The sequence below is a fragment of the Melanerpes formicivorus genome, unplaced genomic scaffold (assembly GCF_026170545.1).
Source record: "Melanerpes formicivorus ecotype bairdi unplaced genomic scaffold, bMelFor1.0.p_v2 SCAF_18, whole genome shotgun sequence".
Taxonomy (NCBI): domain Eukaryota; kingdom Metazoa; phylum Chordata; class Aves; order Piciformes; family Picidae; genus Melanerpes; species Melanerpes formicivorus.
In genome coordinates, this window is record NW_027142370.1 from 14,901,680 (window position 1) to 14,929,399 (window position 27,720).

Genomic DNA, 27,720 nt, shown 5'->3' on the forward strand with positions numbered 1-27,720 from the left:
GACAAATAGGGAGGAGGTGGAGGGGATGTCACTGTTCATGTGTGCTTTGTGTGTGAGGACAAATAGGCAGGAGGTGGAGAGGATGTCACTCTTCATGTGTGCTTTGTGTGTGTGGACAAATAGGCAGTAGGTAGAGGGGATGTCACTGTTCATGTGTGCTTTGTGTGTGAGGACAAATAGGCAGGAGGTGGAGGGGATGTCACTGTTCATGTGTGCTTTGTGTGTGAGGACAAATAGGCAGGAGGTAGAGGGGATGTCATTGTTCATGTGTGCTTTGTGTGTGAGGACAAATAGGCAGGAGGTGGAGGGGATGTCATTGTTCATGTGTGCTTTGTGTGTGAGGACAAATAGGCAGGAGGTGGAGGGGATGTCACTGTTCATGTGTGCTGTAGGTTAAGGGAAGTGAGGGCTAATTGGTGTAACCACAGGGAGTAGGAAAGTCTATCCCAAGAGGGAGGCACAGGATGTTGTGATACTGTTATTCCATGCCCTTTCCTTCATGTCCCTGTTTAAGGAGCAGACTTTCTGGTCAGCTGGCTGGCTCTCTCTCTCTGGGTGCATGGCTTTTGCTTTTGCTTGCATCATGGGGGAGATTTGGCTGTCTGGAGGATACTTTGTGCTGCATAGCTGAGGCCAAGCTGGGGGTCTAGCTGAGGCCTGCCCGGGGGCCTAGGCCAGAGTTGATTCTATTTACAGAATCACAGAGTGTTAGGGGCTGGAAGGGATCTTGAAAGCTCATCCAGTCCAACCCCCCTGCCAGAGCAGGGTCACCTACAGCAGATCACACAGCAATACATCCAGGCAGGTTTTGAATATCTCCAGAACAGGAGACTCCACAACCCCCCTGGGCAGCCTGTGCCAGTGTTCTGTCACCCTCACAGGGAAATAATTCTTCCTCCTGTTTACATGGAACTTCCTAAGTGGTCTCCCACCACTGCTGGCATTGGGCATCCCCCAGCCGAGCCTGGCTCCAGCCTCTGGGCACTCACCCTGCACATCTTTATGAACAGGAATGAGGTCACCTCTCAGGCTCCTCCTCTCCAAGCTACAGAGCCCTCACCCTCCTCAGGCTCTCCTCAAAAGGAAGATGTTCCACTCCCTGAATCATTTTTGTGGCTCTGTGCTGGACTCTTTCAGGCAGTTCCCTGAGGTACTTCTCAAACTGAGGGGCCAGAAGTGTACACAATATTCCAGATGTGGCCTCAGCAGGGCAGAGTAGAGAGGGAGGAGAACCTCTCTGGACCTACTGATCACCCCCTTTCTAACACAGCTCAGGGTACCACTGGCCTTCTTGGCCCCAAGAGCACATTGTGTTTATCCTTTTGCTTCAGCACCTTTTGTACTTTGTTTACTCTTTTACTTCTTTTTTCTTGTTTTGTTTTGTTTTTTATAAATAATTACTTTTACCATTTAACTTCCAGTTCATGTGAGTGCTTTTATCTACTCCTTTGGCCTAAAACACATTCTGTCCTCCATCTGGAGCTCTTCCAGCTCAAACCAAGACAATGTGTTTTTCAACCTTTCCCTGTTTTCCCTTAAAGTGTTGCTAAAGAGCTAGGAGATGAGACATTTCTGCATGAGGCTCCTTCATTTTTTCCCTTTGCAGGAACTGATTTGGGGAGCAAATGGTCAGATCTGTTTCATGACAGGACCTGTACTGCTGTTAGACAGCTCTCTGAACCCAACAGAGGTTTTTGGAGTCTCCTTCTCTGGTGACTTTCAAAACCTGCCTGGACACAGTCCTGTACAACCTGACCTCTGTTAGCAGGGGATTGAACTAGATGATCTCCAGAGGTCGCTTCCAACCCCTGTCACTCAGTGATGAAATCAAGCTGATCCAGCTTGTTTTGCTGTGTACCACACAGCTGCATTTACTTAACCTCACCTGGCACCTCCTCCCCACGGTTTCCTCTCTCAAGACTTGTAGAGGATTGCTATCTTGTGGCAGAGGCTCGGTATTACACTTGTTCTACTTTTGGTTGCTTTTATTTCAGGCACAAATTCTGGATGTATCAAAGATTGAATCTTTAATTTGGAATGAGACTATAGTGCAAGGGCCCTAATCAGCCATCAAAAGGGAAACATAAAGATGAATTAAAGATTACCAGACAGTTTGGAATGGATTTGTATTCACTTTTGGCTGCTACCATTCCTGGTTTTACACAGGAGTATTAAAAAAAACCTCTTTACAATTGGAACTAGCAAATGTAATTATGTATTTTTTAGTCATTATTGGATTATTTCACTTTTAATGCATAAACAACCCAAACTTTACAGAAGATCATTATAGAACACTTAAAGCTTGCAGAGAGTATCTGTGAGTTTAGGAGAGGAGATGGAAGGTCACTTTTCAATATGATTTTCAATAATCACAGGATGATAGGATGGCCCTAGGCTGGAAGAGGCCTTAGAGATCATCTAATCCAACCTCTCTACCATGGACAGGGATGCCTCTCAACTAGCCCAGGTTACTCAAGGCCCCATCCAACCTGGCCTTGAACATCTCCAGGGAGGGGGCATCCACAACCTCTCTGGAAAATCCATTCCAGAGTCTTGTCACCCTCTTAGTGAAGAATTTCTTCCTAAGATCCAGTCTAAACCTATTCTCCTTCAATTTAAATCCATTTCCCCTTGTCCTATCAGTGGACACTCTGGTAAAAAGTCCCTCTCCAGCCTTCCTGTAGGTTCTCTTCAGGTATTGGGAGGAAGTTATAAGATCCCTCTGGAGTCTTCTCCAGGGTCCACAATCTTGATTCACTTAGCCTATCGTCATAGCAGAGGTGCTCCAGCTCCCTCGGTCATCTTTGTGGCCCTCCTCTGGATGTGTACCAAAAGGTCTATGTCCCTCTTATGGTGAGGAATAGAATGGAATGGAATGGAATGGAATGGAATGGAATGGAATGGAATGGAATGGAATGGAATGGAATGGAATGGAATGGAAGAGACCAGACCAGGTTGGAAGAGACCTTCGAGATCATCGCATTCAACCTATCATCCAACACCACCTAAACAACTAACCCATGGCACCAAGCACCCTATCAAGTCTCCTCCTGAATCCCTTCAATGATGGTGACTCTACCACCTCCCTGGGCAGCCCATTCCAATAGGCAATCACTCTCTCTGTGTAGAATTTCTTCCTAACCTCCAGCCTAAACCTCCCCTGGCACAGCTTGAGAGGACACCAGTACTGGACGCAGTATTCAAGGTGGGGTCTTACAAGAGCTGAGTGAAGGGACAGAATCACCTTTCCTGATCTGCTGGCCACACTCCTCCTGATGCATCCCAGGTTGCAGTTGGCCTCTGGGCTTCCTGAGCACACTGCCAGCTACCCCAGAAGTTTTCTTTTGTTTTGTTTTTGTTTGTCTGTTTAAAAGCACAACTGTACAGCAACAGTCTGTTCTGGCAGGACAATGAGAACCCTGCCTATAAGCTAAATAGCTTGAAAACAGTTTGCACCATGAAAGGCAGAGTCTTCTGCACAGATTCTAGTGAACTCCAATAAACAGAATGCTGCCCTTATACCTGTCAGCACATGGCTCTGATTCTGTGCAGAGTAAGCACTACCTCACTCTAGTATGCTTTTAATTTGCCCCCTGTATAATACTCTACACAACTGTAATTGAAATAGTCTTTTGCTAGTGAAGCTAACACTTCAATAGTATAAATACCATTTGTTTTCTAAGCATTATGTTTAAAATTCAGCCTCAAGGTTTGATACAGGTGATGAGAAATACTGATCTCAGATCTCTGATCTCTGTTAGTAAAACACACATGACCTTCAAGGTTCCCTTCCAACCCAATCAATTCTGTGATTCTGTGACTGTTTTCAAGGGCTTATAGCACTAGGACAAGGGGCAATGGTGTGAAGCTAGAGCAAGGTAGATTTAGATTGGACATTAGGAACAAGTTCATTACTGTGAGGGTGTCAAGACACTGTAATGGGCTTCCCAGGGAGATGGTAGAGGCCCCATCCCTGGAGACATTCAAGGTCAGGTTTGATGGGGCTCTGAGCAACCTGCTCTAGTTGGGGGTGTCCCTGCTGACTGCAGAGGTAATGGACAAGATGACCTTTAAAGGTTCTTTCCAACCCAGTGCACTCTGTGATTCTATAATACTGGTTGTATGTGGGTGTCTTGCACAGTTTGCAGCCTGGATTTCTGAGGGAAGTGTGTGGCAGTGAGGTTTGTGATCACTGCATTTATTTACTGATCTATTCTGTTATTATCACAGAGTCGTTTTGGTTGGAAAAGCCCTTTAAAATCATCCAGACCAACCATCCTTTACCTCTACCAAGGCTGGTGCTAAACCATGTCCCTCAGCACCACATCTCTGCCTCTTTGCAACACCTCCAGGGATGGGGGATTCAATCACCTCCCTGGTCAGCCTGTTCCAGTGCTCGAAAAGCCTTTCATCAAGAAGTCTCTTCTAATGTCCAGCCTAAACCTCATCTGGTGCAACTTGATGCCATTTCCTTTTGGCCTATGACTTGTTAACTGGGAGAAGAGACTGGTCCTCACCTCACTCCAACCTCCTTCCAGGGAGTTGTGGAGAGCAAATTTCCTTTGCAGGAAGCCAAGCATATCTGCTGATTTTCAGCCAAACTTAAAGACCTTAAATTTTATTTTCTTTGTTGGGTATTTTGTTTGGTTTTGGTTTTGGTTGTGGGGGTTTTTATTTCATTTATTTTTGTTGCCCCTTTTTCCCCATCCCCTTCTCTGGTTAGAAAGACAATCTCTGAGGACTGATTTTTATCTTACCCTTTTATAATGCAAACCATTTTAGACAAAAATGAAAGTGTTAGGGAGAAAAAGGGTTTATGTTTTACAGGCTTAATGAAGGAACAGCTCTTGTATTGACACAAAGGTAGCAATCAGAGGCAGGTATAAGATACCCATAGCATTAATAACCAAGAATCATTCTGCATGTCAAAGTATGAAGCCTGATTTATGGTGCAGTGCTGTGTAATCAGCTCTTACTGAAAGCATGGCAAAGACTTGTGGAAAGTAGTGCATTTTAATGAAGGTTTTAGAGGAAATCAACACAGGCACTTTCTGGAAGGACATTTGGTCATTTCTTACAGTTTATCTTTGTTCATTACTCAAATCAGTAATAGTGCTCCTGGTGGTGAAGCTTGTGCAACGCTCCAAATGGCACATCCTGATGGGCTGTGTGATCATCCACACACAGAATTCTCAGGCTGTTGTAGTTGATACAATGGAGTGAAGCTGGAGGTGGGGAGATTCTGGCTGGATGTGAGGAGGAAGTTCTTCACCATGAGAGTGGTGAAGCCCTGGAATGGGTTGTCCAGGGAGGTGGTTGAGGCCCTGTCCCTGAAGGTGTTTAAGACGAGGCTGGATGAGGCTGTGGCCAGGCTGATGTAGTGTGGGGTGTCCCTGCCCATGGCAGGGGGATTGGAGCTAGATGATCCCTGTGGTCCCTTCCAACCCTGACTGATACTATGATACTATGATACTGAATAAGAGAATTGTTTGGGTTGGAAAAGACTACGAGGGTCATCTAGTTCCACCCCCCCCATCATAGGCAGGGACACCTCACACTACAGCAGGTTGCTCACAGCCACATCCAGCCTGGCCTGAAAAACCTCCAGGGATGAGGCTTCCACCACCTCCCTGGGCAACCTGTGCCAGTCTCTCCCCACCCCCATGGGGAAGATCTTCTTCCTAACATCCAATCTGAATCTCCCCATTTCTAGTTTTGTTTCCATTCCCCCCCAGTCCTATCACTCCTGCACACCCTCAAAAGTCCCTCCCCAGCTTTCTTGTAGCCCTCTTCAGATACTGGAAGGCCACAATAAAGTCTCCTTGGAGCCTTCTGCTCTCCAGACTGCACAACCCCAACTCCCTCAGTCTGTCTCCATAGGAGAGGTGCTCCAGCCCTCTGCTCATCCTTGTGGCCCTCCTCTGGGCATGCTCTGGACAAACTGAAACACTGAAGCAGTGGGTTTTAGGACAAGGGATGAACAGAAACCTTTCAGTTCTCATTCTTTTTGCTGGGTGTCACTGTTCTATCTTGTGAGGGACAGAGCTGCAACTTTGAATTTTCATCTGTTGGCTGGAAAAGTTTCTTTACTAATTGCATGAGGAGAGCATTTTGTTTCTGCAGACATTTTTGTCATGCTGCAGTTAAGGGAAGGCCTCACAAGAGATTTGGTAGATTGATTTGTTGGTTTAACTGGGGAGTTAGAATTTTGCTGTGAGCTGCAGCACGATGGAGCAACTGCTGGTATGTTTCCTGAGGTAGATTCTCTTCTCAGTTTGAAGTCAATGAAAAGGGAAAGCTAAGGAAAAGAATACTATATACTGGGTTGTTTAATTTATCTCACAGAGATAAACTGGTTTGTGTATATCAGGGTAAATTTGAAGCTTAATGGCAAGTTTATAGAATAGGATAGGATAGGATAGGATAGGATAGGATAGGATAGGATAGGATAGGATAGGATAGGATAGAATAGAATAGAATAGAATAGAATAGAATAGAATAGAATAGAATAGACCAGGTTGGAAGAGACCTTCAAGATCATCATGTCCAACCTATCATCCAACACCACCCAACCAACTAAACCATGCAACCAAGCACCCTGTCAAGTCTCCTCCTGAACACCTCCAGCGATGGTGACTCCACCACCTCCCCAGGCATGTCCTTCTGTGCTCTATTTCTTGTCTAGAATTAATAACTTTCCCTTGTTTTCCCACAAAGCCTGTACTGCACTTAAAGAACCTATTGACCAATTTTGCTTTAAACCCCACTGTCTCAGTCTGGAGACAGAGTTCTTTTAGATATTCCCGTGTTGTGAAATGAGAGGCACAAATGAGGCTAGACTATTTATTACATAAATGAAGTGGACATAAGAAGGGGAGAGGGAGAAAATAGAGAGGGAGAGAGAGAAGAGAGAAGAGGAAAGGAATTATATTACCACACCCCTCATGCCCCCCAAGACAGTTTGAGTCTGTGGAGGAAAGGTGCTGCAGGAGATGTTGGGTCTGTAGAGGAATGGTGCTGAGGCTTTTGCTGGAGAAGAGCTGTGGTCCTCTGGGGAGATGTTGGGTTGGTACAGGAACGGTGCTGAGGCTCTGGCTGGAGAAGAGCTGTGGTCCTCCGGGCAGCCTCTTTTCTCCGGAGCAGCATTGTCCAGGCTTTCCCTCCTCAGCGGCATGCTCCGTCTCCTGTTTTCCTTCATCTCCATTTTTCTCCTCCTTTAATCATCCAGTCCAGGAGACACAGTCCCCCACATTTTCCTTCTGCATTTTTCTTCTCCTCCTAGCCAGTAGTGGCTCCAGTCTTTTATACAGTTTTTAGTATGTGTCCAAGTATTGTCCCTCAGAAATTCCAGGGGCAGGAAATAATCCTTAGGTCTACCCTTTCCGGGGTACTTGATGGGTGGAGATTGTCTTGCCCTGAAGGCGTAAATGGCTGGGTCATTGTTGTAGGCCAGCTGTGGCCCAGTGAGCAATGTTATCTTTGCACCTTAGTTTCATAGTTTCATAGTTTCATTCAGGGTTGGAAGGGACCACAAGGATCATCTAGTTCCAACCCCCCTGCCATGGGCAGGGACACCCCACACTAGATCAGGCTGGACAGAGCCTCATCCAGCCTGCTCTTAAACACACCCAGGGACAGGGCCTCGACCACCTCCCTGGACAACACATTCCAGGGTCTCACCACTCTCATGGTGAAGAACCTCCTCCTCACCTCCAGCCTGAATCTCCCCACCTCCAGCTTCATTCCATTCCCCCTAGTCCTATCACTACCTGAGATCCTGAGAAGTCCTTCCCCAGCCTTCCTGTAGGCCCCTTTCAGATACTGGAAGGCCACAATTAGGTCACCTCGGAGCCTTCTCTTCTGCAGACTGAACAGCCCCAACTCCTTCAGTCTGTCCTCATAGGAGAGGTGCTCCAGCCCTCTGATCATCCTCGTGGCCCTTCTCTGGACACCTTCCAGCACCTCCACATCCCTCTTGGAATAGGGGCTCCAGAACTGGACACAGTACTCCAGGTGGGGTCTCACCAGGGCTGAGTAGAGGGGGAGGATTACCTCCCTACTCAAGACTCCAAGAGTCGTTCCAGTGGCTCTGTCAGCTATTGTCTGCTCAAGCAGCAAGTGATTTTATCTTTGTTGACTCACTCCAAGAGAGACAAATTTTTAGTCTCTCACACCCACATATATTAAACATTGCATCTGGTAAGTGTGAATGGGGAAATCAATCCACCTGTGGCTTCTTCATGATCCCAAAGAACATCAAGTGGAAAGTGACCTAGAATGGCAATTAGCTTCTCTACTAAGAAACATAATTAATGTTACTGGGACTGTCCTAAAGCCACTGCACAGGCAGGGATGGAAAGGCTAAAGTGAGTCCATCTAATAGTGGGTATTGCAGAGAACAGCTATGGATTTGTCAGCCTGCACCCAGATCAGAGTGCTGACACAGCTGATGTGTTCTAGGTGGAGGAAGCACTGGAAGCCGTGAAGAATGCAACCAATGAGCAAGATTTAGCCAATCGCTTCAAGGAGTTTGGGAAGGAGATGGTGAAACTCAACTATGTGGCTGCCAGAAGACAGCAGGTGAGTGCCTTTTAAAGCACTGGTTGAGAAAGTTAGTTTTGGTGCTAAAGGTCTTGCATTTTATGTCCAGGTCTGATTAAGAGTGCACAGTAAATGTCATGGTCCATAATTTAAGCACCTTGGCTTGGTTTGAATGTGCAGACATTTTTCAAAACTACATTTTCATGTAAGGATATTTTCCAGTTGGCTTCCTAGAATGATTTGGGCTGGAAGGGACCTTAAACATCATCAAGTTTCGAGCCCCCTGCCATGGGCAGGGACACCTTCCACTAGCCCAGGTTGCTCAAGGCCTCATCCAGCCTGGCCTTGAACACCTCCAGGGTAAGGGCATCCACATCCTTCCTGGGCAACCTGTGCCCGGGTCTCACTGTCAAGAATTTCTTCCTCAAAATTTCAGGGAACAACAGATTGAAAGGTGAAAAGGCAAATTGGTCAGGAGGTGAAGGATAGTTTTCATTTTGTAATTATTCCCATTTAATTCTCACCTGTGTTCTGCCCCGATACTGGGGAGACAAGACCAATCCCCATCTCACTCCAACCTCCTTTCAGGGAGTTGTAGAGGGCAATGAGCTCTCCCCTCAGCACCCCTGTGGCTGAACAATCCCAGCTCCCTCAGCTGCTCCTCACCAGTCCTGTTCTCCAGACCCTGCACCAGCTTTGTTGCCCTTCTTGGGACCCACTCCAGCACCTCAATGTCCTTCTTGGAGTGAGGGACCCAAAAGTGAACCCAGTATTGGAGGTGTGTTCTCACCAGTCTTGGCTACAGGGCAACAATCAGTTCCCTGGTCCCACTGGTCACACTATTGCTGATCCAGGCCAGGATGCTGTTGGCCTTCCTGTCCACCTGTGCACACACTGGCTCATGTTCAGCCAGCTGTCAGCCAGCACCCCCAGGTCCTTTTCTGCCAGGTGACTTTCCAGCCACTCTGCCCCAGGCCTGGAGTGTTTCATGGGATTGCTAATCAGGACATGGGGTTGTTAATTCTTGGGCAGGAAGTGGATTTCTTTCTGTGAGTTTTGGGAGCTATTGTCACTGACTCCATGTCTGCAGAGTCACTGGATGGCATGTCTGCAGAGACACTGCAGCTCTGTAGATAATGCATGCCGACACAAACCCTTTCATTGGCACCTCTAAACCTGCATGTTTCCATACAGGAACTGAAAGATCCTCACTGCAGAGATGAAATGGCTGCAGCTCGAGGCGCTCTGAAGAAGAATGCCACCATGCTGTATACTGCGTCCCAGGCGTTCCTCCGTCACCCTGACGTCGCAGCCACCAGAGCCAACAGAGACTATGTCTTCAAGCAAGTGCAGGAAGCAATTGCTGGTATCTCCAATGCTGCCCAGGCCACCTCGCCCACTGATGAGAACAAGGGGCACACTGGCATAGGGGAGCTTGCTGCTGCGTTAAATGAGTTTGATGTAAGTACCAGGAGCGTATGGAAAAGGAAGCGTTTCTCCATGCGGCCTACAGGGCTTTTAACTAAGTGAGTCTTGAACGGGACCCAAATTGCCATTTTCATTCAGGTCCATTTCCTCAGACTGCAGAGGCAAAGTGCAGACATTGATTTGTGTTAGGTTTAATGAGGAATAGTTGTTTGCTGCTAATGGACCTGAATTGTAAAGAGTTATTTGTGCTCACATGCAGCTGCTGTAATAGAAGGAAGGAAGCCCTCTTCTGCCCTGGTGTCCTTGAAAAATCTGCCTACATGGCTCTAAGTAATGCAAAGTCTGATTAACCTGGCAGTTTAGCTCTGTGAACAAGATCTCTGATTTGTTGAATGGTAAAGTCAGGAAGTCATGACAGTAAAACAGAGATGGTGATAGAGCTGAGCATCCTGGAAACATTAACATTCAGCTTGAGTCAGGAATTATGTTAATCAGAGAGATGGAAAAGCATCTCTCAAACATTTGATACCAGTCACCTCAGCTGCAGGCAGAGGGCTGCAGCCTCTCTCCAGAAGTAACTACAGTTGCACTTAAGAAACTTTCCTACCAGCTAATTGTGTAACTGTTAATTTCATTGCCACTCTTTGTGATTTACACCCACACACACACACCCACACACACACACCCTGTTGTCCAGTTGAGAAGTGTTCTTTGGAAACTGGGGGGGGAATAATTGCAGGCAGGATCAGAAAATGTTTCTTCATTTCCCATTCTGACTTTAGGTAGAGATTTGTTGACAGCAATAAGGTCACCCCTGAGCCTCCTCTTCTCCAGGCTGAGCAACCCCAGCTCCCTCAGCCTCTCCTCACAGGGCTGTGTTCCAAGCCCCTCACCAACTTTGTTGCCCTTCTCTGGACTCGTTTCAGCAAGTCAACCTCCTTCCTAAACTGAGGGGCCCAGAACTGGACACAGGACTCAAGGTGTGGCCTGACCAGTGCAGTGTACAGGGGCAGAATGACCTCCCTGCTCCTGCTGGCCACACTGTTCCTGATGCAGGCCAGGATGCCATTGGCCCTCTTGGCTGCCTGGGCACACTGCAGGCTCATGTTCAGCCTACCATCAACCAGCACCCCCAGGTCCCTCTCTGCCTGGCTGCTCTCCAGCCACTCTGACCCCAGCCTGTAGCACTGCATGGGGTTGTTGTGGCCAATGTGCAGAACCTGGCACTTGGATGTGTTCAATCTCCTGCCCTTGGACTCTGCCCATCTGTCCAGCCTGTCGAGGTCCCTCTGCAGAGCCTCTCTACCCTCCAGCAGATCAACTCCTGCCCCCAGCTTGGTGTCATCTGCAAATTTACTGATAGGTGTTGGAAGAGACAAGCCAAGAGGGTAAAACTGTTCAGAACTGCTGCTGGGCCCAGAGTTTGACTCCAGTTCAATACACTTCTTAAGTAAATGAGCCAGCCCTGCCTGTGTGGGCTGTGCTGAGCTTGTCTCTCTAATGTCTGTATTTCTGGATCTACATCTCTTCCTGCTAAATTATTGTGAGTCAAGACTTGAGGAATTCTGTGTGGATTTTAGGGCCTTCTCAGCTGACAGGTGCCGTTCTGGTGACACCCTGAGGATAACACCTCTGTTTGGTCTGATTGTGCTCTGGCATTTGTTGGGGACTTTGCATGTTGTGGAGAGCAGAGGTTTGACAAACACCACCAGTGAGCATGTGACAGCTCAGTCCCAAACTGATGATGCTGCTGCTGCTCTCTGGAAAAGGCTGTGGCTCAATGCAGAGAGAGTCATTGTGTTTAGTGCAAGTAAATCTAGTGAAGACTATGCCAGACATCTGAGCTTGTCCCCTGCATCTCTGTGAGGATCTTTGCTCATCATTTCTCTCCTCAGGTAAAGTCTTTTCCTCTCTAGGTGACGTTGAAGCATTATGAATGTGTGTGTGAGAGGGGTATCCATAGCACCTTCTTCTGCTCACAGTTAGGTGTGGAAGACCAGGTTGTCTCTGGAGAATTTTCTGTTTCTTGCTTTAAGAGACTAAATGGAAATTGTGCTCTGACATACTGGCAGTACAATGATTGAAAGGATTGCTTGACCTGCTTTCTAACAATGTTTCCTGTTCTGCCTCTCTGCTAAGCTGTTGGTTGAGATTGAGTCACACCAAGTTTTACCACAGACTGGATATTCCCTAAACTCTGACATTTAGGGTTTGGATCTAGTTGGAGATGTCCTTGCTCACTTCAGGAGGTGGGGTTTGGGCAAGAAGGTCTTTGAGAGTCCCTTCCAACCTGATGCAATCTGTAAACTGCCATACTGGGGTGATTGTGAATTTACCCTCATGTTTTACAAGCAATTACAATTGCAGGAGTAGTGAAACTACGTCATGGGTACAAAAGTGGTGGAGGAAAAGGTTTGATTTTTATAGTGGCAAGGTCCTACTTCAGTAAAAAGTTCATCTTTTCAGTGAAAACCATTTTACAACATATTCCTTTTGCAGTCTCAGTCATTTGTTTAGATCAGATTGTCTTTGGTATGAAGTGGCTGCTAAACCTTGCATGATATGAGAGGATAATTCTTCTATGTTATAAAAAAGTGTAGTTTTTCCCATCATATTGAACACTTCTTAACCTTCTCCACCTCAAACTTCAGAAACAAAGTTCTGTGGCTCAGTGCTTCAAGTAACTCCAGTGCAAATAAATCATCTGAATAATTTCTCATTCAGAAGATCATCAGCTGTAATATAAATTCTAACTCTGCCTATTTGAAGCTCTAATAATAGCTCTACCTTGTTTGAAGCCCTTCAGCTGTTGTGTTTAAGTAGGTTAATTGTCATATGCTATACAATGGTGACTTGGGGTGTAAAGTCACCTGTGAGCAGGAAAGAATTGGAAAGTAGAATTTATTGTATCATAGTATCAGTCAGGGTTGGAAGGGACCACAAGGATCATCTAGTTCCAACCCCCCTGCCATGGGCAGGGACACCCCACACTAGATCAGCCTGGCCAGAGCCTCATCCAGCCTGGGCTTAAACACCTCCAGGGATGGGGCCTCAACCACCTCCCTGGACAACCCATTCCAGGGCTTCACCACTCTCATGGGGAAGAACTTCTTCCTCACATCCAGCCTGAATCTCCCCACCTCCAGCTTCATTCCATTCCCCCTAGTCCTATCACTACCTGAGATCCTGAGCAGTCCCTCCTCAGCCTTCTTGTTGCCCCCTTCCGATACTGGAAGGCCACAATGAGGTCACCTGGGAGCCTTCTCTTCTGCAGACTGAACAGCCCCAACTCCTTCAGTCTGTCCTCACAGGAGAGATGCTCCAGCCCTCTGCTCATCCTCCTGGCCCTTCTCTGGACCATGAGGATGATCAGAGGGCTTCAGAGAATTCCTGTAGCATTAAGGAGAGTTCAGGGATCTGTTTCTGATTGGATTTGCTGCTTTAAAGTACTGGTTGAGGTTGACAGATGACAAAAGTATGTCCTGAATGCCTCGAGATTTGGCCTGTAGCTTAAATGTTCCTGCTTTAATTTTGTATCATTTACATCCAGATCATAGAATCAGAATGGTAGGGGTTGGAAGGGGCCTCTGGAGGTCATTGAGTCCAACCCTCCCCCCCCCCTCCCCAGCCAAGGTAGGATCACATAGGGCAGGTCACAGATATTCCTGGGTTTATTAGTAAAGTTATTAGTAAATTTAGTATATGTGTTTGATGCTCCTGAAATATTTCTGGGTTCTTACTGAAGCTAAAGATGCACCTTTTACCTCTCCTCACTACACTTACATGCATTTGTTCAAGTCACAGAGAGAACTTGGTAAGAACTTGGTTTGAATTCTGAAAATACCCTGGTTTCATTCAGGAAATGCTGGTTTTGTTCTGGTGAGGTCTCAGAAATGATGGGTTTGTTCTGGTAGGGTCTCAGAAATGATGGGTTTGTTCAGGTAGCATCTCAGAAATGATCATTTTGTCTGGTAAGGTCTCAGAAATTATAGTTTTGTTCTGGTAGGGTCTCAGAAATGCTGGGTTTGCTCTAGCAGGGTCTCAGAAATGCTGGGTTTGCTCTAGCAGGGTCTCAGAAATGCTGGGTTTGTTCTGGTACAGTCTCAGAAATGCTGGGTTTGTTCTGGTACAGTCTCAGAAATGCTGGGTTTGTTCTAGCAGGGTCTCAGAAATGCTGGGTTTGTTCTGATACAGTCTCAGAAATGCTGGGTTTGTTCTGGTACAGTCTCAGAAATGCTGGGTTTGTTCTAGCAGGGTCTCAGAAATGCTGGGTTTGTTCTGGTACAGTCTCAGAAATGCTGGGTTTGTTCTGGTGCAGTCTCAGAAATGCTGGGTTTGTTCTGGTACAGTCTCAGAAATGCTGGGTTTGTTCTAGCAGGGTCTCAGAAATGCTGGGTTTGTTCTGATACAGTCTCAGAAATGCTGGGTTTGTTCTGGTACAGTCTCAGAAATGCTGGGTTTGTTCTAGCAGGGTCTCAGCCATTCATATTATCAAAGTATTGCTTTGCTGCCACTTGTTGAGTGTTGTGGGATTGACTCTTCCAGTACCCTCTGTGGTCTCCCCATGGCCATCATTGTTATTTGCTTACCCAGGCAAATAGTAATACAGTAAAATTATTAAATGTGTAGAAATTAAAAGTTCAGGGCCAGGCTGGATGAGGCCTTGAGCAGCCTGGTGTAGTGGAAGGTGTTCCCTGCCCTGGGCAGGGGGTTTGGAACGAGATGATCTTCAAGGGCCCGGCCAAGCCAAACCATTCTATGATTCTCTGAAATGGAAAGGGCCAGGAAATCTGTGCTAGATTACAGCTGAGGTGAAAATAAATGGCATTTACATTCTGCTGTGGGACTGGCAACTGGAAAGAGATACAAATATGTAGGGGATGTGGGTATAAAAATATAGCAGTGTGGGTATGGCTGATGGGATAGAGAGATGCAGGGCTGCAGGCAAGTAGGTGGGGGACACTTTCTGCATGATGGGATGGAGAGGGGGCAGTGACAGGCAGAAATAGTATTTCCTGGGCAGTGGGGATCTCTGCTGAGGAGGAGACTGTTTGCTTTCAAGGTTTGGACTGAGATTGTGATGTCTTGCTTTCCAGAATTGTGGCTGTGTCAGTGGGATGTGCTGACAGCACTTCAGAAGTGCTAACCACTGCAGAAATCCACATGCTAGGGTTTCAAACAGTGCACCCTAAAATACATCACATCATCCAACCTAAACCTCCCCTGACGCAGCCTGAGACTGTGTCCTCTTGTTCTGGTGCTGGTTGCCTGGGAGAAGAGACCAACATCCGCATGTCTACAACCTCCCTTCAGGTAGTTGTAGAGAGCAAGAAGGAGTCTCCTTCTCTCCAGGCTAAGCAACCCCAGCTCCCTCAGCCTCTCCTCACAGGGCTGTGTTCCAAACCCCTCACCAACTTTGTTGCCCTTCTCTGGACTCGTTCCTGCAAGCCAACCTCCTTCCCAAACTGAGGGGCCCAGAACTGGACACAGGACTCGAGGTGTGGCTGAGTGCTGAGTACAGGGGCATGCTGGCCACACTGTTCCTGATGCAGGCCAGGATGCCATTGGCCCTCTTGGCTGCCTGGGCACACTGCAGGCTCATGTTCAGCCTACCATCAACCAGTACTCCCAGGTCCCTCTCTACCTGGCCACTCTCCAGCCACAGATGTCCCTGCTGACTGCAGGGGGGTTGAGCTTTAAAGGTTCCTTCCAGTTCAAACCATTGTATGATTTTAACCATAACCATCTGTTTCAGAAGTTCAGATTACTTTCAATCTGAGTGGTTGGTTTATGATGTTTTATGGTTGATGTTTTACCTGTGCTTGTGGATGTATGGGAACATCAGCATGACTGTGGAGATGCCAGCTCCAGGGCAGGACAGCACTGACAGTGACAGGATTTTGGTATCAAATGCATAGCAGGAACGTGACCGCCGGAAAAGGAAGCACCTTCTGGGAGCGTTAGGATCTGGTTACCTTGATTCCCCTTCAGCAGTGGGAATGCTGCTGCTGGTCTATAGCTGTATGAGAGCTCCATCTAGTGGGCTTAGGAACTGGGTTTGAGGCTTTTTTCTTTTCTTTTTTTCCCACTGAAATGCTCCTGTGTAGTATTTTGACAGATTTAGCAATCACAAATGCTGTTTGTAAATGTAACCATGCCACACAGCAGCCACTTCCTGTGAGGGAAGGAAAAGCGTTGTCCCGACGCACCAAGTGCTCTGTGTCTTCCTGTCAAATGCATTCAGCAGGTTTGTAGTGGCACAGCAACCAGTTGGTTAGCAGAGGAGATTATGTTGTCAACCCTCAGCCAAACACAGTCATAGGATCATAGAATGGTCTGAGTTGGAAGGGACTGCCAAAGGTTGTCTAGTCCAAACCCCTCTGCAGTCAGCAGGGACATCCTCAACTGGATCAGGTTTCCCAGAGCCCTCTCACAGTATCACAGTATCACAGTATAACTTAGGTTGGAAAGGACCTCGAGGATCATCGAGTCCAACCTATCAACACAGACCCCATGACTAGACCATGGCACCAAGTGCCACGTCCAGTCCCCTCTTGAATGCCTCCAGGGACGGTGACTCCACCACCTCCCAGGGCAACCCGTTCCAATGACGAATGACTCGCTTGGTGAAGAACTTCCTCCTCACCTCCAGCCTAAACTTCCCCTGGCGCAGCTTGAGACTGTGTCCTCTTGTTCTGGTGCTGATTGCCTGGGAGAAGAGACCAACCCCTTCCTGGCTACAACCACCCCTCAGGTAGTTGTAGAGGGCAATGAGGTCACCCCTGAGCCTCCTCTTCTCCAGGCTAAACAACCCCAGCTCCCTCAGCCTCTCCTCACAGGGCTGTGCTCAAGGCCTCTCCCCAGCCTTGTTGCCCTTCTCTGGACACCTTCAAGTCTCTCAATGTCCTTCTTAAACTGAGGGGCCCAGAACTGGACACAGGACTCAAGGTGTGGCCTAACCAGAGCAGAGTACAGGGGCACTATGACTTCCCTGCTCCTGCTGGCCACACTATTCCTAATGCAGGCCAGGATGCCATTGGCCCTCCTGGCCACCTGGGCACACTGCTGGCTCATATTCAGGTGGCTGTCAATCAGCACCCCCAGGTCCCTCTCTGTTTGGGAGCTCTCAGCCACTCCAACCCCAGCCTGTAGCTCTGCATAGGATTGCCGTAGCCAAAGTGCAGCACCTGGCACTTGGACTCTCCAGCCTCACCTTCAGTATCTCCAGGAAAGGGGCCCCAACCACCTCCCTAGGCAACCTGTTCCAGTATTCTACTACTTTCATGGTAAAGAATGTGTTCCTAACATACAATCTAAATCTACTTTTCTCTAGTTTGAAGCCATTTCTCCTCATCCTATCCCTCCAGGCCTTTGTAAACAATCTCTCTGCAGCCTCTTCAGTTACTGGCAGGCCACTATTAGGTCTCCTCAGAGTCTTCCCTTCCGCAGGCTGGACACCCCCAGCTCCCTCAGCCTGACCCTATAGCCGAGATGCTCCAACCCCCTTAACATTTTTGTGGCACTTCTCTGGACCTGCTCTATCAGGTCCATGTCTTTCCTGTGTTGAAGGCTCTAGACCTGCACACAGTATCACAGTATAACTAAGGTTGGAAGAGACCTCGAGGATCATCGAGTCCAACCTATCACCACAGACCTCATGACTAGACCATGGCACCAAGTGCCACGTCCAATCTCCCCTTGAACACCTACTCCAGTACTCCAGGTGAGGTCTCACCAGAACAGAGTAAAGTGGAAAAATCACCTCTCTGGATCTGCTGGCCACAGATGTATCAAAGACACATAAATGCAGCACACTTTAAAACAAACCAAACTAATTGTCATTTCTATGAAGAAATGTTTTCTGAAGCACTCAAATTGTTCCATTATTACTGCATTTATTACAGGTTGCTTATTTCATTATGAAGATCTAAATTGTCAAATTCAAAATGTATTAAACTTTGTTGAGTCCTCTGTAATAGCTCAAAACCCTCACATGTTCCCCAATTAGACTACACTTGGTACTATTTTGAGTGTGTTTAGCACCTCTGAGCTGCTTATGTAGCTCACATGTGGTATGTGAACACTACCAACATCTCAGGGGAGCAACATCTCCATTTATATAGAGAACAGAGCTAGGAGAGGAGTGCTGGGGGCTGTGGAGGGGTGGGAGCTGTTGCTTCTCTGCTCTTGGCTGTGTGCTCCTACTGGAGTGTGATGTTCGTCAGACTGCCATGAATAGGAAGTCTTGGTCTCTTCTTCCTAGTGACAGGATGAGAGGAGATGGCCTCAAGTTGCATCAGGGGAGGTTTGGGTTGGATATGAGAAGGAACTTGACTGAAAGGATTCTCAAGCACTGGAACAGGCTGCCCAGGGAGGTGGTTGAACTGCCATCCTTGGAGGTGTCTCAAAGAGGCAGAGATGTGGTGCTGAGGGACAGGGGTTAGCTCCAGCCTTGGTGGTGTTAGAGAATGGTTGGACTGGATGCTCTTAAAGGGCTTTTCCAACTAAAGCAATGCTGTGATTCTGATTCTGAGATGGCCTCAAGTTGCATCGGGGAGGTTTGGGTTGGATATGAGAAGAAACTTGACTGAAAGGATTCTCAAGCACTGGAACAGGCTGCCCAGGGAGCCTGGAGAAGAGGAGACTCAGGGGTGACCTTATTGCTGTCTACAACTACCTGAAGGGGGTTTGTAGCCAGGCAGAGGTTGGTCTCTTCTCCCAGGCAGCCACTACCAGAACAAGAGGACACAGTCTCAGGCTGCGCCAGGGGAGGTTTAGGCTGGAGGTTAGGAGGAAGTTTTACACAGAGAGAGTGATTGCCCATTGGAATGGGCTGCCTGGGGAGGTGGTGGAGTCACCATCACTGGAGGTGTTCAGGAGGAGACTTGACAGGGTGCTTGGTTGCATGGTATAGTTGGTTGGGTGGTGTTGAATGATAGGTTGGACTTGATGATCTTGATGGTTTCTTCCAACCTTGTCTATTCTATTCTATTCTATTCTATTCTATTCTATTCTATTCTATTCTATTCTATTCTATTCTATTCTATTTGAACCACCATCCTTGGAGGTGTTTCAAAGAGGCAGAGATGTGGTGCTGAGGGACAGGGGTTAGCTCCAGCCTTGGTGGTGTTAGAGAATGGTTGGACTGGATGCTCTTAAAGGGCTTTTCCAACTGAAACAATACTGTGATTCTAGGATTTGAGTCATCCCACTGCCCCAGGAGGACAGACAGTCACTTATTTCTTTAAATCAGCCCTCTGTTCTTTAACAAATCAGACACCTCCTCAAAAGCTGCAGTGTGGCACTGTCCTTATTGCTTCATTCAGCAGCTGTGTGGTGTGCTGCTGGAATGCAGCGTGGGGACAGGTAGGAACATTTGATTTATCCCCAAACAGCCTTGTTAGTGCTCTGGGGCACGCTGACAAACATACATAACCCAAACCTGTGAACACAGGGCATTTGTTTTCACAGCAGTGCAGACACCTGTCACAGAAATACATTATGTACTTTTATTTAGACACTCTTGTCTCCCAAGTTGATCTGGAAACCTGGGTGCCTCAGATTATTTTGTGCATCTCCTTCCACAGAGGCAGTTCTTCATGCTGTCATGTGGTTGTGACATTGCTTATCTAAGGTAGCTATCAACTTGACTTTTTAATGGCTTTTGCCACTGTGGTTTCTGTTCCTTCTCATGACATATTATTCACTTTGAAGGGACATTTGCCTTAAAAATTGTATTTTCATTGTGCTAAATCACTGAGAAGCATGTTTGCAAAAGGTCTCTGCCCTGGAGGTTTTACATTCTAAATAGATGAATTAATGGAAGTGGAGAAAGAGAAAGAGAAGAAAAGCGCTATAATTTTCCAGAATCACACTACAATAGTCTCCCCAGGGAGACTCATGCATGAATCCACATCCCTGGAGGTTGCAAAGAGGCAGAGATGTGGTGCTGGGAGTAGTAAAATACTGGAGCAGGTTACCCAGGGAAGTAGTTGAGGCCCCATCCCTGGAGAAATTCAAGATTGGACTTGATGTGGGCCTGGACATTCTATCTAGTTGGAGGTGTCCCTGCTGACTGCAGGGGAGTTGGACATTTGAGGGTCCCTTCCAACCCAATGCAATCTGTGAATCTGTTGGATCACCTCTCCTAGGAAGACAGGTTGAAAGTGGTGGACTCACCATCACTGGAGGTATTTAGGAAAAGACTTGATAGGGTGCTTGGTGCCATGGTTTAGTTGATTAGGTGGTGTTGGGTGATAGGTTGGACTTGATGATCTTGAAGATCTCTTCCAACCTGGTCTATTCCATTCCATTCCATTCCATTCCATTCCATTCCATTCCATTCCATTCCATTCCATTCCATTCCATTCCATTCCATTCCATTCCATTCCATTCCACACTGTTCAGCCTGGAGAGGAGAAGGCTCTGGGAAGATTTTAGAGCTGCATTTCAATATCTGAAGGGGACCTACAGGAAAACTGGGAAGAGATAGAATAGAATAGAATAGAATAGAATAGAATAGAATAGAATAGAATAGAATAGAATAGAATAGAATAGAATAGAATAGAATAGAATAGAATAGAATAGAATAGAATAGAATAGAATAGAATAGACCAGGTTGGAAGAGACCTTCAAGATCATCGTGTCCAACCTATCATCCAACACCACCTAATCAACTAAACCATGCAACCAAGCACCCTATCAAATCTCTTCCTAAACACCTCCAGTGATATTTAGAAGGGGCTCTGGTGACAGGACAAGGAGGAATGGTTTGAAGCTGGAGCAGGGCAGATTTAGGTTGGACATAAGGAGGAATGTAATATAATATAACACAATACACTTAAATATACTATACTTTTATTATACTTTAATATACTGTACTAAATATAATACACTTGAATATCGTTTAATATACTTAACTAAGATCATTACAAGTTCAGCAGTCTTCAGATAAGTTGCTGATTATACTAAAAGTGATTTTCTTGGACTTTGTTGCAGCAATCAAAGCCAGAATTCTGCATGTTCCTAGCAAAGAGAGCGTTTAATCTATCTGAAGTTGTAAAAAGGTTTGAAACACTTAATTAGAAGGCCTGAATTATGGTGCCAGTCTGTGATTTATGGCTTTAATGTTAGTTAACTAATTAGAAATGGAAAATGTTCCCATTCATTTCTGCTCATCGTTCATTAACTGGCTGTAAAGCAGGGCTGGGAACTTGAGACTCTGAGGGGATTTATTGAGTCAGATTTCCTGGCAACTATTTAATACTTTTTTTCATCTTCCAGGAGCACTTTATTTCCTTGTTAACATAATGCTCACATGTGCAAGAACTTTGTACATGTCAATAATACAGTCAAAGCAGCCCTGAGCAGAGAGACTTGGGGGTGCTGGTGGACAAAAAGCTCAACAGGAGCTCTCAGTGTGCACTTGCAGCCCACAAAGCCAATCAGATCCTGGGCTGCAGCAGGAGAAGTGTGGCCAGCAGGGCAAGGGAGGTGATTCTCCCCCTCTGCTCAGCTCTGCTGAGACCCCACCTGGAGTCCTGCCTCCAGTTCTGGAGCCCCTATTACAAGAGGGATCTGGAGGTGCTGGAAGGTGTCCAGGGAAGGGCCAGGAGGATGAGCAGAGGGCTGGAGCACCTCTCCTATGAGGACAGACTGAAGGAGTTGGGGCTGTTCAGTCTGGAGAAGAGAAGGCTCCCAGGTGACCTCATTGTGGCCTTCCAGGATCTGAAGGGGGCTACAGGAAGGCTGGGGACGGACTGCTCAGGATCTCAGGTAGTGATAGGACTAGGGGGAATGGAATGAAGCTGGAGGTGGGGAGATTCAGGCTGGATGTGAGGAGGAGGTTCTTCACCATGAGAGTGGTGAAGCCCTGGAATGGGTTGTCCAGGGAGGTGGTTGAGGCCCCATCCCTGGAGGTGTTTAAGCCCAGGCTGGATGAGGCTCTGGCCAGCCTGATCTAGTGTGGGGTATCCCTGCCCATGGCAGGGGGCTTGGAACTAGATGATCCTTGTGGTCCCTTCCAACCCTGACTGATACTATGATACTATGACTCTGTGTTGAGTGTTCTCATTTGCCTGAAGAGCAGAGCTCCATAAATATGCATCGGCTCAGCTCTTAGAGTAGTCATTTCTAATTTAGATGCCTGTAAAACGGCTCTGCTTACTGCTGTGAAACAGAGACCTTAGAAGAGACGTTCTGGGTAATGCTGCATTGATTTCTGCCAAGTCAGCAGGGCCTGGAGCTGGGACAATGTACTGCCTGCTTACAGTTCTTCTATTTGTCCTTTTTATTAAATAATGAATCTTCATAAACTTCCTGACACCCTTGTTTATTGCTCTTTAACTGCTACACATCCAGTTAAGGTATAGATTTCTGAGGGCTTTATCTTCTTTCTCTGTAGAGTAATGAGAGTTATGGGCTTTGTGTGTGGACTTAATTGGAAGTTTTATTGAGAATTATGCAGATCTTTTCTGTAAAAGCTTTGTCCTGCTGAATTAGAGCAACAGAAAAAAAAAGATATACATAGATTCGTTTGGGATCAGAATTTAGCCTGGAATAAGCGTGCTGATTTGTAATAAACAGATGCAGTATGCCGACATTAAAGGCAGATGTTGGCTGTGTATCATGGCCCTCAATCCTGATTTACATTTTAATCCACTGTGTTGTGGCTTTTCAAATTAACTGTATCCATTTGGCTTGTGCTTGCTGATTGCTCTTGGATATTGAAGGAAATAGACTCATCATAAACTTATCCAAATGCTGTGAAAACCACAATGGTTCATTAACAAAAACCCCGCCGTGCTCCGCGTTAGGTGTGATTATTAGAAAGCAGAATGCTTCTAACTTTTGCATTCCTCATTCCTGAATCTTCTTTTCTTCTTTTTATTCTTTTTCTTTTAAAGCTCAAATAATAGGTACAGAGTTTCCAGAGCCTTTTTAGACAACAAACAATTAAGAAAGTTCTTTGCGTGGTCGCGGCAAAAGGTTCCTGAATTACACGGTGGTGTTTCGGTGCCTGTAAGGAGGAGCAGGAGATTATTTCTTCTGTGTTTGCTACTTTGAACTACAAAAGGAGAAAAGCAGCTCAGAATATAATCGACTGCTGACTCAAAACTCATGATGTGACAGAAGTTTGTGCGCTCATAAGGTGTCCTAGGTTGAGGCAGACCCGCTCTTGCCTCCCACCGGGGCAGAAAGATGAGACTCGGACAAACGGCTTGCAGAAGTGATGGAAAGTTTAAATGGAAAAGCAGTGAGAGGTTTACAGAGAAACTACAAGTATTAATGGGATGGAGATTGGAGTCAATACAGCTGACCAATATGATTGAGTATTGTTCCTTTATTGTTCCAGTATTGCAGGCCTATAGTGTGAGTATAGTGAGTACAGCACAGTAGTGTAAAGCATACCCAAAAGCCTCCCAGCACTCCCCTTCTCCCTACCTGAGGGTCCACCCAAACCCCCCAGGGCTCTTTCTTCCTCCCCTCCACTGTTAGGCTAATTTCAGCTGGCCAGATCTGAGATTGCCCTTCCTCCTTGTCTTCTTGGCAGTAGGCCTAGCCAGGCCTAAGAGGACTTGAAATAACTCCCCTTCCATTACCAGATAGGGAGCATCTCCCATGGTAGCAGGGAGGGAAGAAAGAGGAAGTGTGGGACCTTACAGATGGATTTATAGGGAGCAGGACATCATGGGTATGAAATAGGCAGCTTCCTCTGTCCACCCACTGGGCTGGACACCACGGGCACCAGAAGTGCATCCCATGTGGCAGCAGCAGGTGGCACCCAGCCCCAGACTGCCACATAAGGGTAGAATCTTGTCAGTAGGACAGGAGGAAATGGCCTCAGTTTGCACCAGGGGAGGTTTAGGTTGGACATGAGGAACAATTTATTCCCTGTGTCACCAAGCCCTGGAGCAGGCTACCCAGGGCAGTGGTGGAGCCCCCATCCCTGGAGGTATTTCAAAGCCATATAGATGTGGTGCTGAGGAGCATGGTGTAGTGGTGACCTGGCAGTGCTGAGTTAACAGTTAAACTTCTTGATCCTGAAGGTCTCTTCCAACCAAATTGATTCTGTGTTTTTTTTAGCTCTCTGTGAGTTTTGGTGACACGTTTGGTATGTGAAGTACACAAGTGTTCAGCAGGGCTCAAAATGAAGAATTTAAAGGTCCTTAATAGAAAATAGTCTTTGGAACTTAAGTTGTTTTAGTATTTTTTGTTTGATTGGTTGGGATTGCTGGTTGGTTGTGTTTTTCCCTAGTGAAATACAGAGCTTTTGCTAGCCAGTAGGCTATTTGATAAATTAAAGATGGTTTTAGGCTGCTTTACTGCAGTGGTCTCTTGGTAGCACTTTCTCTTGATTTAAAAACAAATTACAAAGAAGCCTGCAAAAGCCTTTGGAAGAAAGCTTCTACAAGACGTGCTGCAGGATGGGATGCAGAGACGTTGCACATTTCTGTCTCAGTGTGATCATCTAATAATGGTCTTCTTGCAGCGTTAATGTCTTCATTTTTTTGCTTCCAGTTATTTCTGGGACAATCTAGTAGCATTTCAGCAACATCACCTGCTCATAAAAATAATCAAGATGAAGGAAGGAGTTCACACAAAATATTCCACTCTCTCTTCAGTCACAAATAACTTTCACCTGTCATCTGAATTTCCTGAATAGTCAAGAAAATTCAGAAAATAAAGATATGAGTTTGCTTTGAGATAAATACATGGAATATATACAGGTGAAGAGACACACACACACATGCAGATTCATAGAATCAACCAGGTTGGAAAGACTGACTGGACAGATGGGCAGAATCCAATGGGATGGCATTCAACAAGTCCAAGTGCCGAGTGCTGCACTTTGGCTACGGCAATCTCATACAGAGCTACAGGCTGGGGTCAGAGTGGCTGAGAGCTGCCAAACAGAGAGGGACCTGGGGGTGCTGATCGACAGCCACCTGAATATGAGCCAGCAGTGTGCCCAGGTGGCCAAGAGGGCCAATGGCATCCTGGCCTGCATTAGGAATAGTGTGGCCAGCAGGAGCAGGGAAGTCATTGTGCCTCTGTACTCTGTATTGATTAGGCCGCACCTTGAGTCCTGTGTCCAGTTCTGGGCCCCTCAGTTTAAGAAGGACATTGAGAGACTTGAAGGTGTCCAGAGAAGGGCAACAAGGCTGGGGAGAAGCCTTGAACACAGCCCTGTGAGGAGAGTCTGAGGGAGCTGGGATTGTTTAGCCTGGAGAAGAGGAAGCTCAGGGGTGACCTCATTGCCTTCTACAACTACCTGAGGGGTGGTTGTAGCCGGGAAGGGGTTGGTCTCTTCTCCCAGGCAACCAGCACCAGAACAAGGGGACACAGTCTCAAGCTGCACCAGGGGAGGTTTAGACTCGAGGTGAGGAGGAAGTTCTTCACTGAGAGAGTCATTCGTCATTGGAATGTGCTGCCCAGGGAGGTGGTGGAGTCCCCATCCCTGGAGGTGTTCAAGAGGAGATTGGACGTGGCACTTGGTGCCATGGTCTAGTCATGGAGTCTGTGTTGATAGGTTGGACTCAATGATCCTCGAGGTCCTTTCCAACCTAAGTTATACTGTGATACTGTGACCTCAGAGATCCTGAAGTCGAACCTATTACCCAATGACAACTAAACCATGGCTCCAAGTGCAACATCCAACCCTTTTTTTGTACACCTCCAGGGAGAGTGACTCTACCACCTCCCTGGGCAGCACATTCCAATGGCCAATTATTCTTTCTTTCATGTATTGGCAGTGCAGGGTTAAGGGTTGGACTTGAGGATCTTAAAGGTCTTTTCTAACTTAAACAATTCTGTGATTCTCTATTGCACGCACAGTACAGTAGTTGATGCTGATGTGTGTTATGCTGTGTGCTTCCCAAGGGCATGTTGAACCAGACATGCTGCTCACAACAGTAGCCTTTCATAGCTATAGGTTGGAATTACTTTTATATGTAATAATTTTTATTTTATTTATATATTGTAAGACCACACCTGGTGTATCGTGTCCAGTGCTGGGCTCCACAGTTCAAGAGGGACAGGGAACTACTGAAGAGCATCCAATGGAGGGCTCTGAGGATGATGAAGGGGCTGGAACATCTCTCATATGAGGAAAGGGACCCTGCCAAACAGAAAGGGACCTGGGTGTGCTTATTGACAGCCACCTAAACATGAGCCAGCAGTGTGTCCAGGTGGCCAAGAAGGCCAATGGAATCCTGGCCTGCATCAAAAATAGTGTGGCCAGCAGGAGCAGGGAAGTCATTGTGCCCCTGTACACTGCACTGGTTAGGCCACACCTTGAGTCCTGTGTTCACTTCTGGGCCCCTTGATTTAAGAAGGGCATTGAGACACTTGAAGGTGTCCAGAGAATGGCAATGAGGCTGGGGAGAGGCCTTGAGCACAGTCCTGTGAGGAGAGGCTGAGGGAGCTGGGATTGCTTAGCCTGGAGAAGAGGAGAAGAAGGGCAGACCTTCTTGCTATCTGCTATCTACAACTACCTGAAGGGAGGTTGTAGCTAGGAGGGGGTTGGTGTCTTCTCCCAGGCAACCAGCACCAGAACAAGAGGACACAGTCTCAAGCTGCACCAGGGGAAGTTTAGGCTGGAGGTGAGGAGAAAATTCTTCCCAGAAAGAGTAATTGGCCCTTGGACTGTGCTGCCCAGGGAGGTGGTGGAGTCACCATCCCAGGAGATGTCCAAAAAAGGATTGGACATGGTGCTTGGTGCCAGGGTTTAGTAGTCATGAGGTGTTTGGTGATAGGTTGCACTTGATGATCTTTGAGGTCTCTTCTGAGCTTACTGATTCTATGAATCTGTGATCTCTGGAGGTGCTTTCCAACTCCTACCATTCTATGATTGGGGTTTCACATCAATCAGCTATTTCTTTAATGCTGATTTTTCAGGAATCTGGTGGATAAGTTATTTCTACAGAAGAGTGCAAACCTCCTGAAGCTGCTGAAATAAGATACATGTAAAAAGATGCCCAAGACCCATCTCGGCTCCTCATTTTGCCCTTCCTCTTTCTGCCTTTCAGAACAAAATTATTTTAGACCCAATGACTTTCAGCGAGGCCCGCTTCAGACCATCTCTTGAGGAAAGGCTGGAGAGCATCATCAGTGGAGCTGCCCTGATGGCAGACTCCTCGTGCACGCGAGACGACCGCCGGGAACGGATCGTGGCCGAGTGCAACGCGGTGCGGCAAGCCCTGCAGGACCTGCTCAGCGAGTACATGAATAACGTAAGTTACACCCTCTGGTTGCTGCTTGAAAACCTTTCTGAGGGCTCTGGCTTTGGTATACAGCAAACCCACTTTATACCAGGAGTGAAGGTGATGCTATTTGAATCGTTTAACTTTTCTGTGGGAAGGCTGTTTGAACAATTTGGCTTTTTAATGGGACTGATAGTTGAATTATTTGACTTCTTAATAGGAATGATGTTTGAATTATTTGACTTCTTAATGGGAGTGCTCTCTGAGTTCCTTATCTTTTTAATGGAGATTTGAATGATTTAACCTTCTGTGGGTGATGCTGCCTGAATTCTTTCAGTTTTAATGTATGGCAAAAAATTGGCAGATATTTGGTGCTGTCAAAAGCTGGTGGGAATGGTTGGTTTTGGTTTTACCTTCCAAGGAACTTCATGCTCCTCGTGGCATCAGTGTTTCTTCTTCTGTAACAAACAGCCAAAAAGATTCCTTCAGAGGTAAAATCCTTTTTTGACTGAAAATGTATGGTTAGCAATGTAAGTGAGGCATGGCC

The 27,720-nt window shown here is 46.7% G+C and overlaps 1 protein-coding gene across 1 annotated transcript in view; it reads left to right on the forward strand.

Moving 5' to 3' along the window:
- LOC137446732 (catenin alpha-2) overlaps positions 1-27,720 on the forward strand; it is a 727,090-nt gene that overhangs the window by 189,167 nt on the left and 510,203 nt on the right. Inside the window, exons 5-7 of the mRNA XM_068149689.1 lie at positions 8,461-8,580; positions 9,736-10,002; positions 27,000-27,203. Coding sequence (XP_068005790.1) covers positions 8,461-8,580; positions 9,736-10,002; positions 27,000-27,203 — 591 coding nt within the window. The remainder of the gene's footprint in view (positions 1-8,460; positions 8,581-9,735; positions 10,003-26,999; positions 27,204-27,720) is intronic.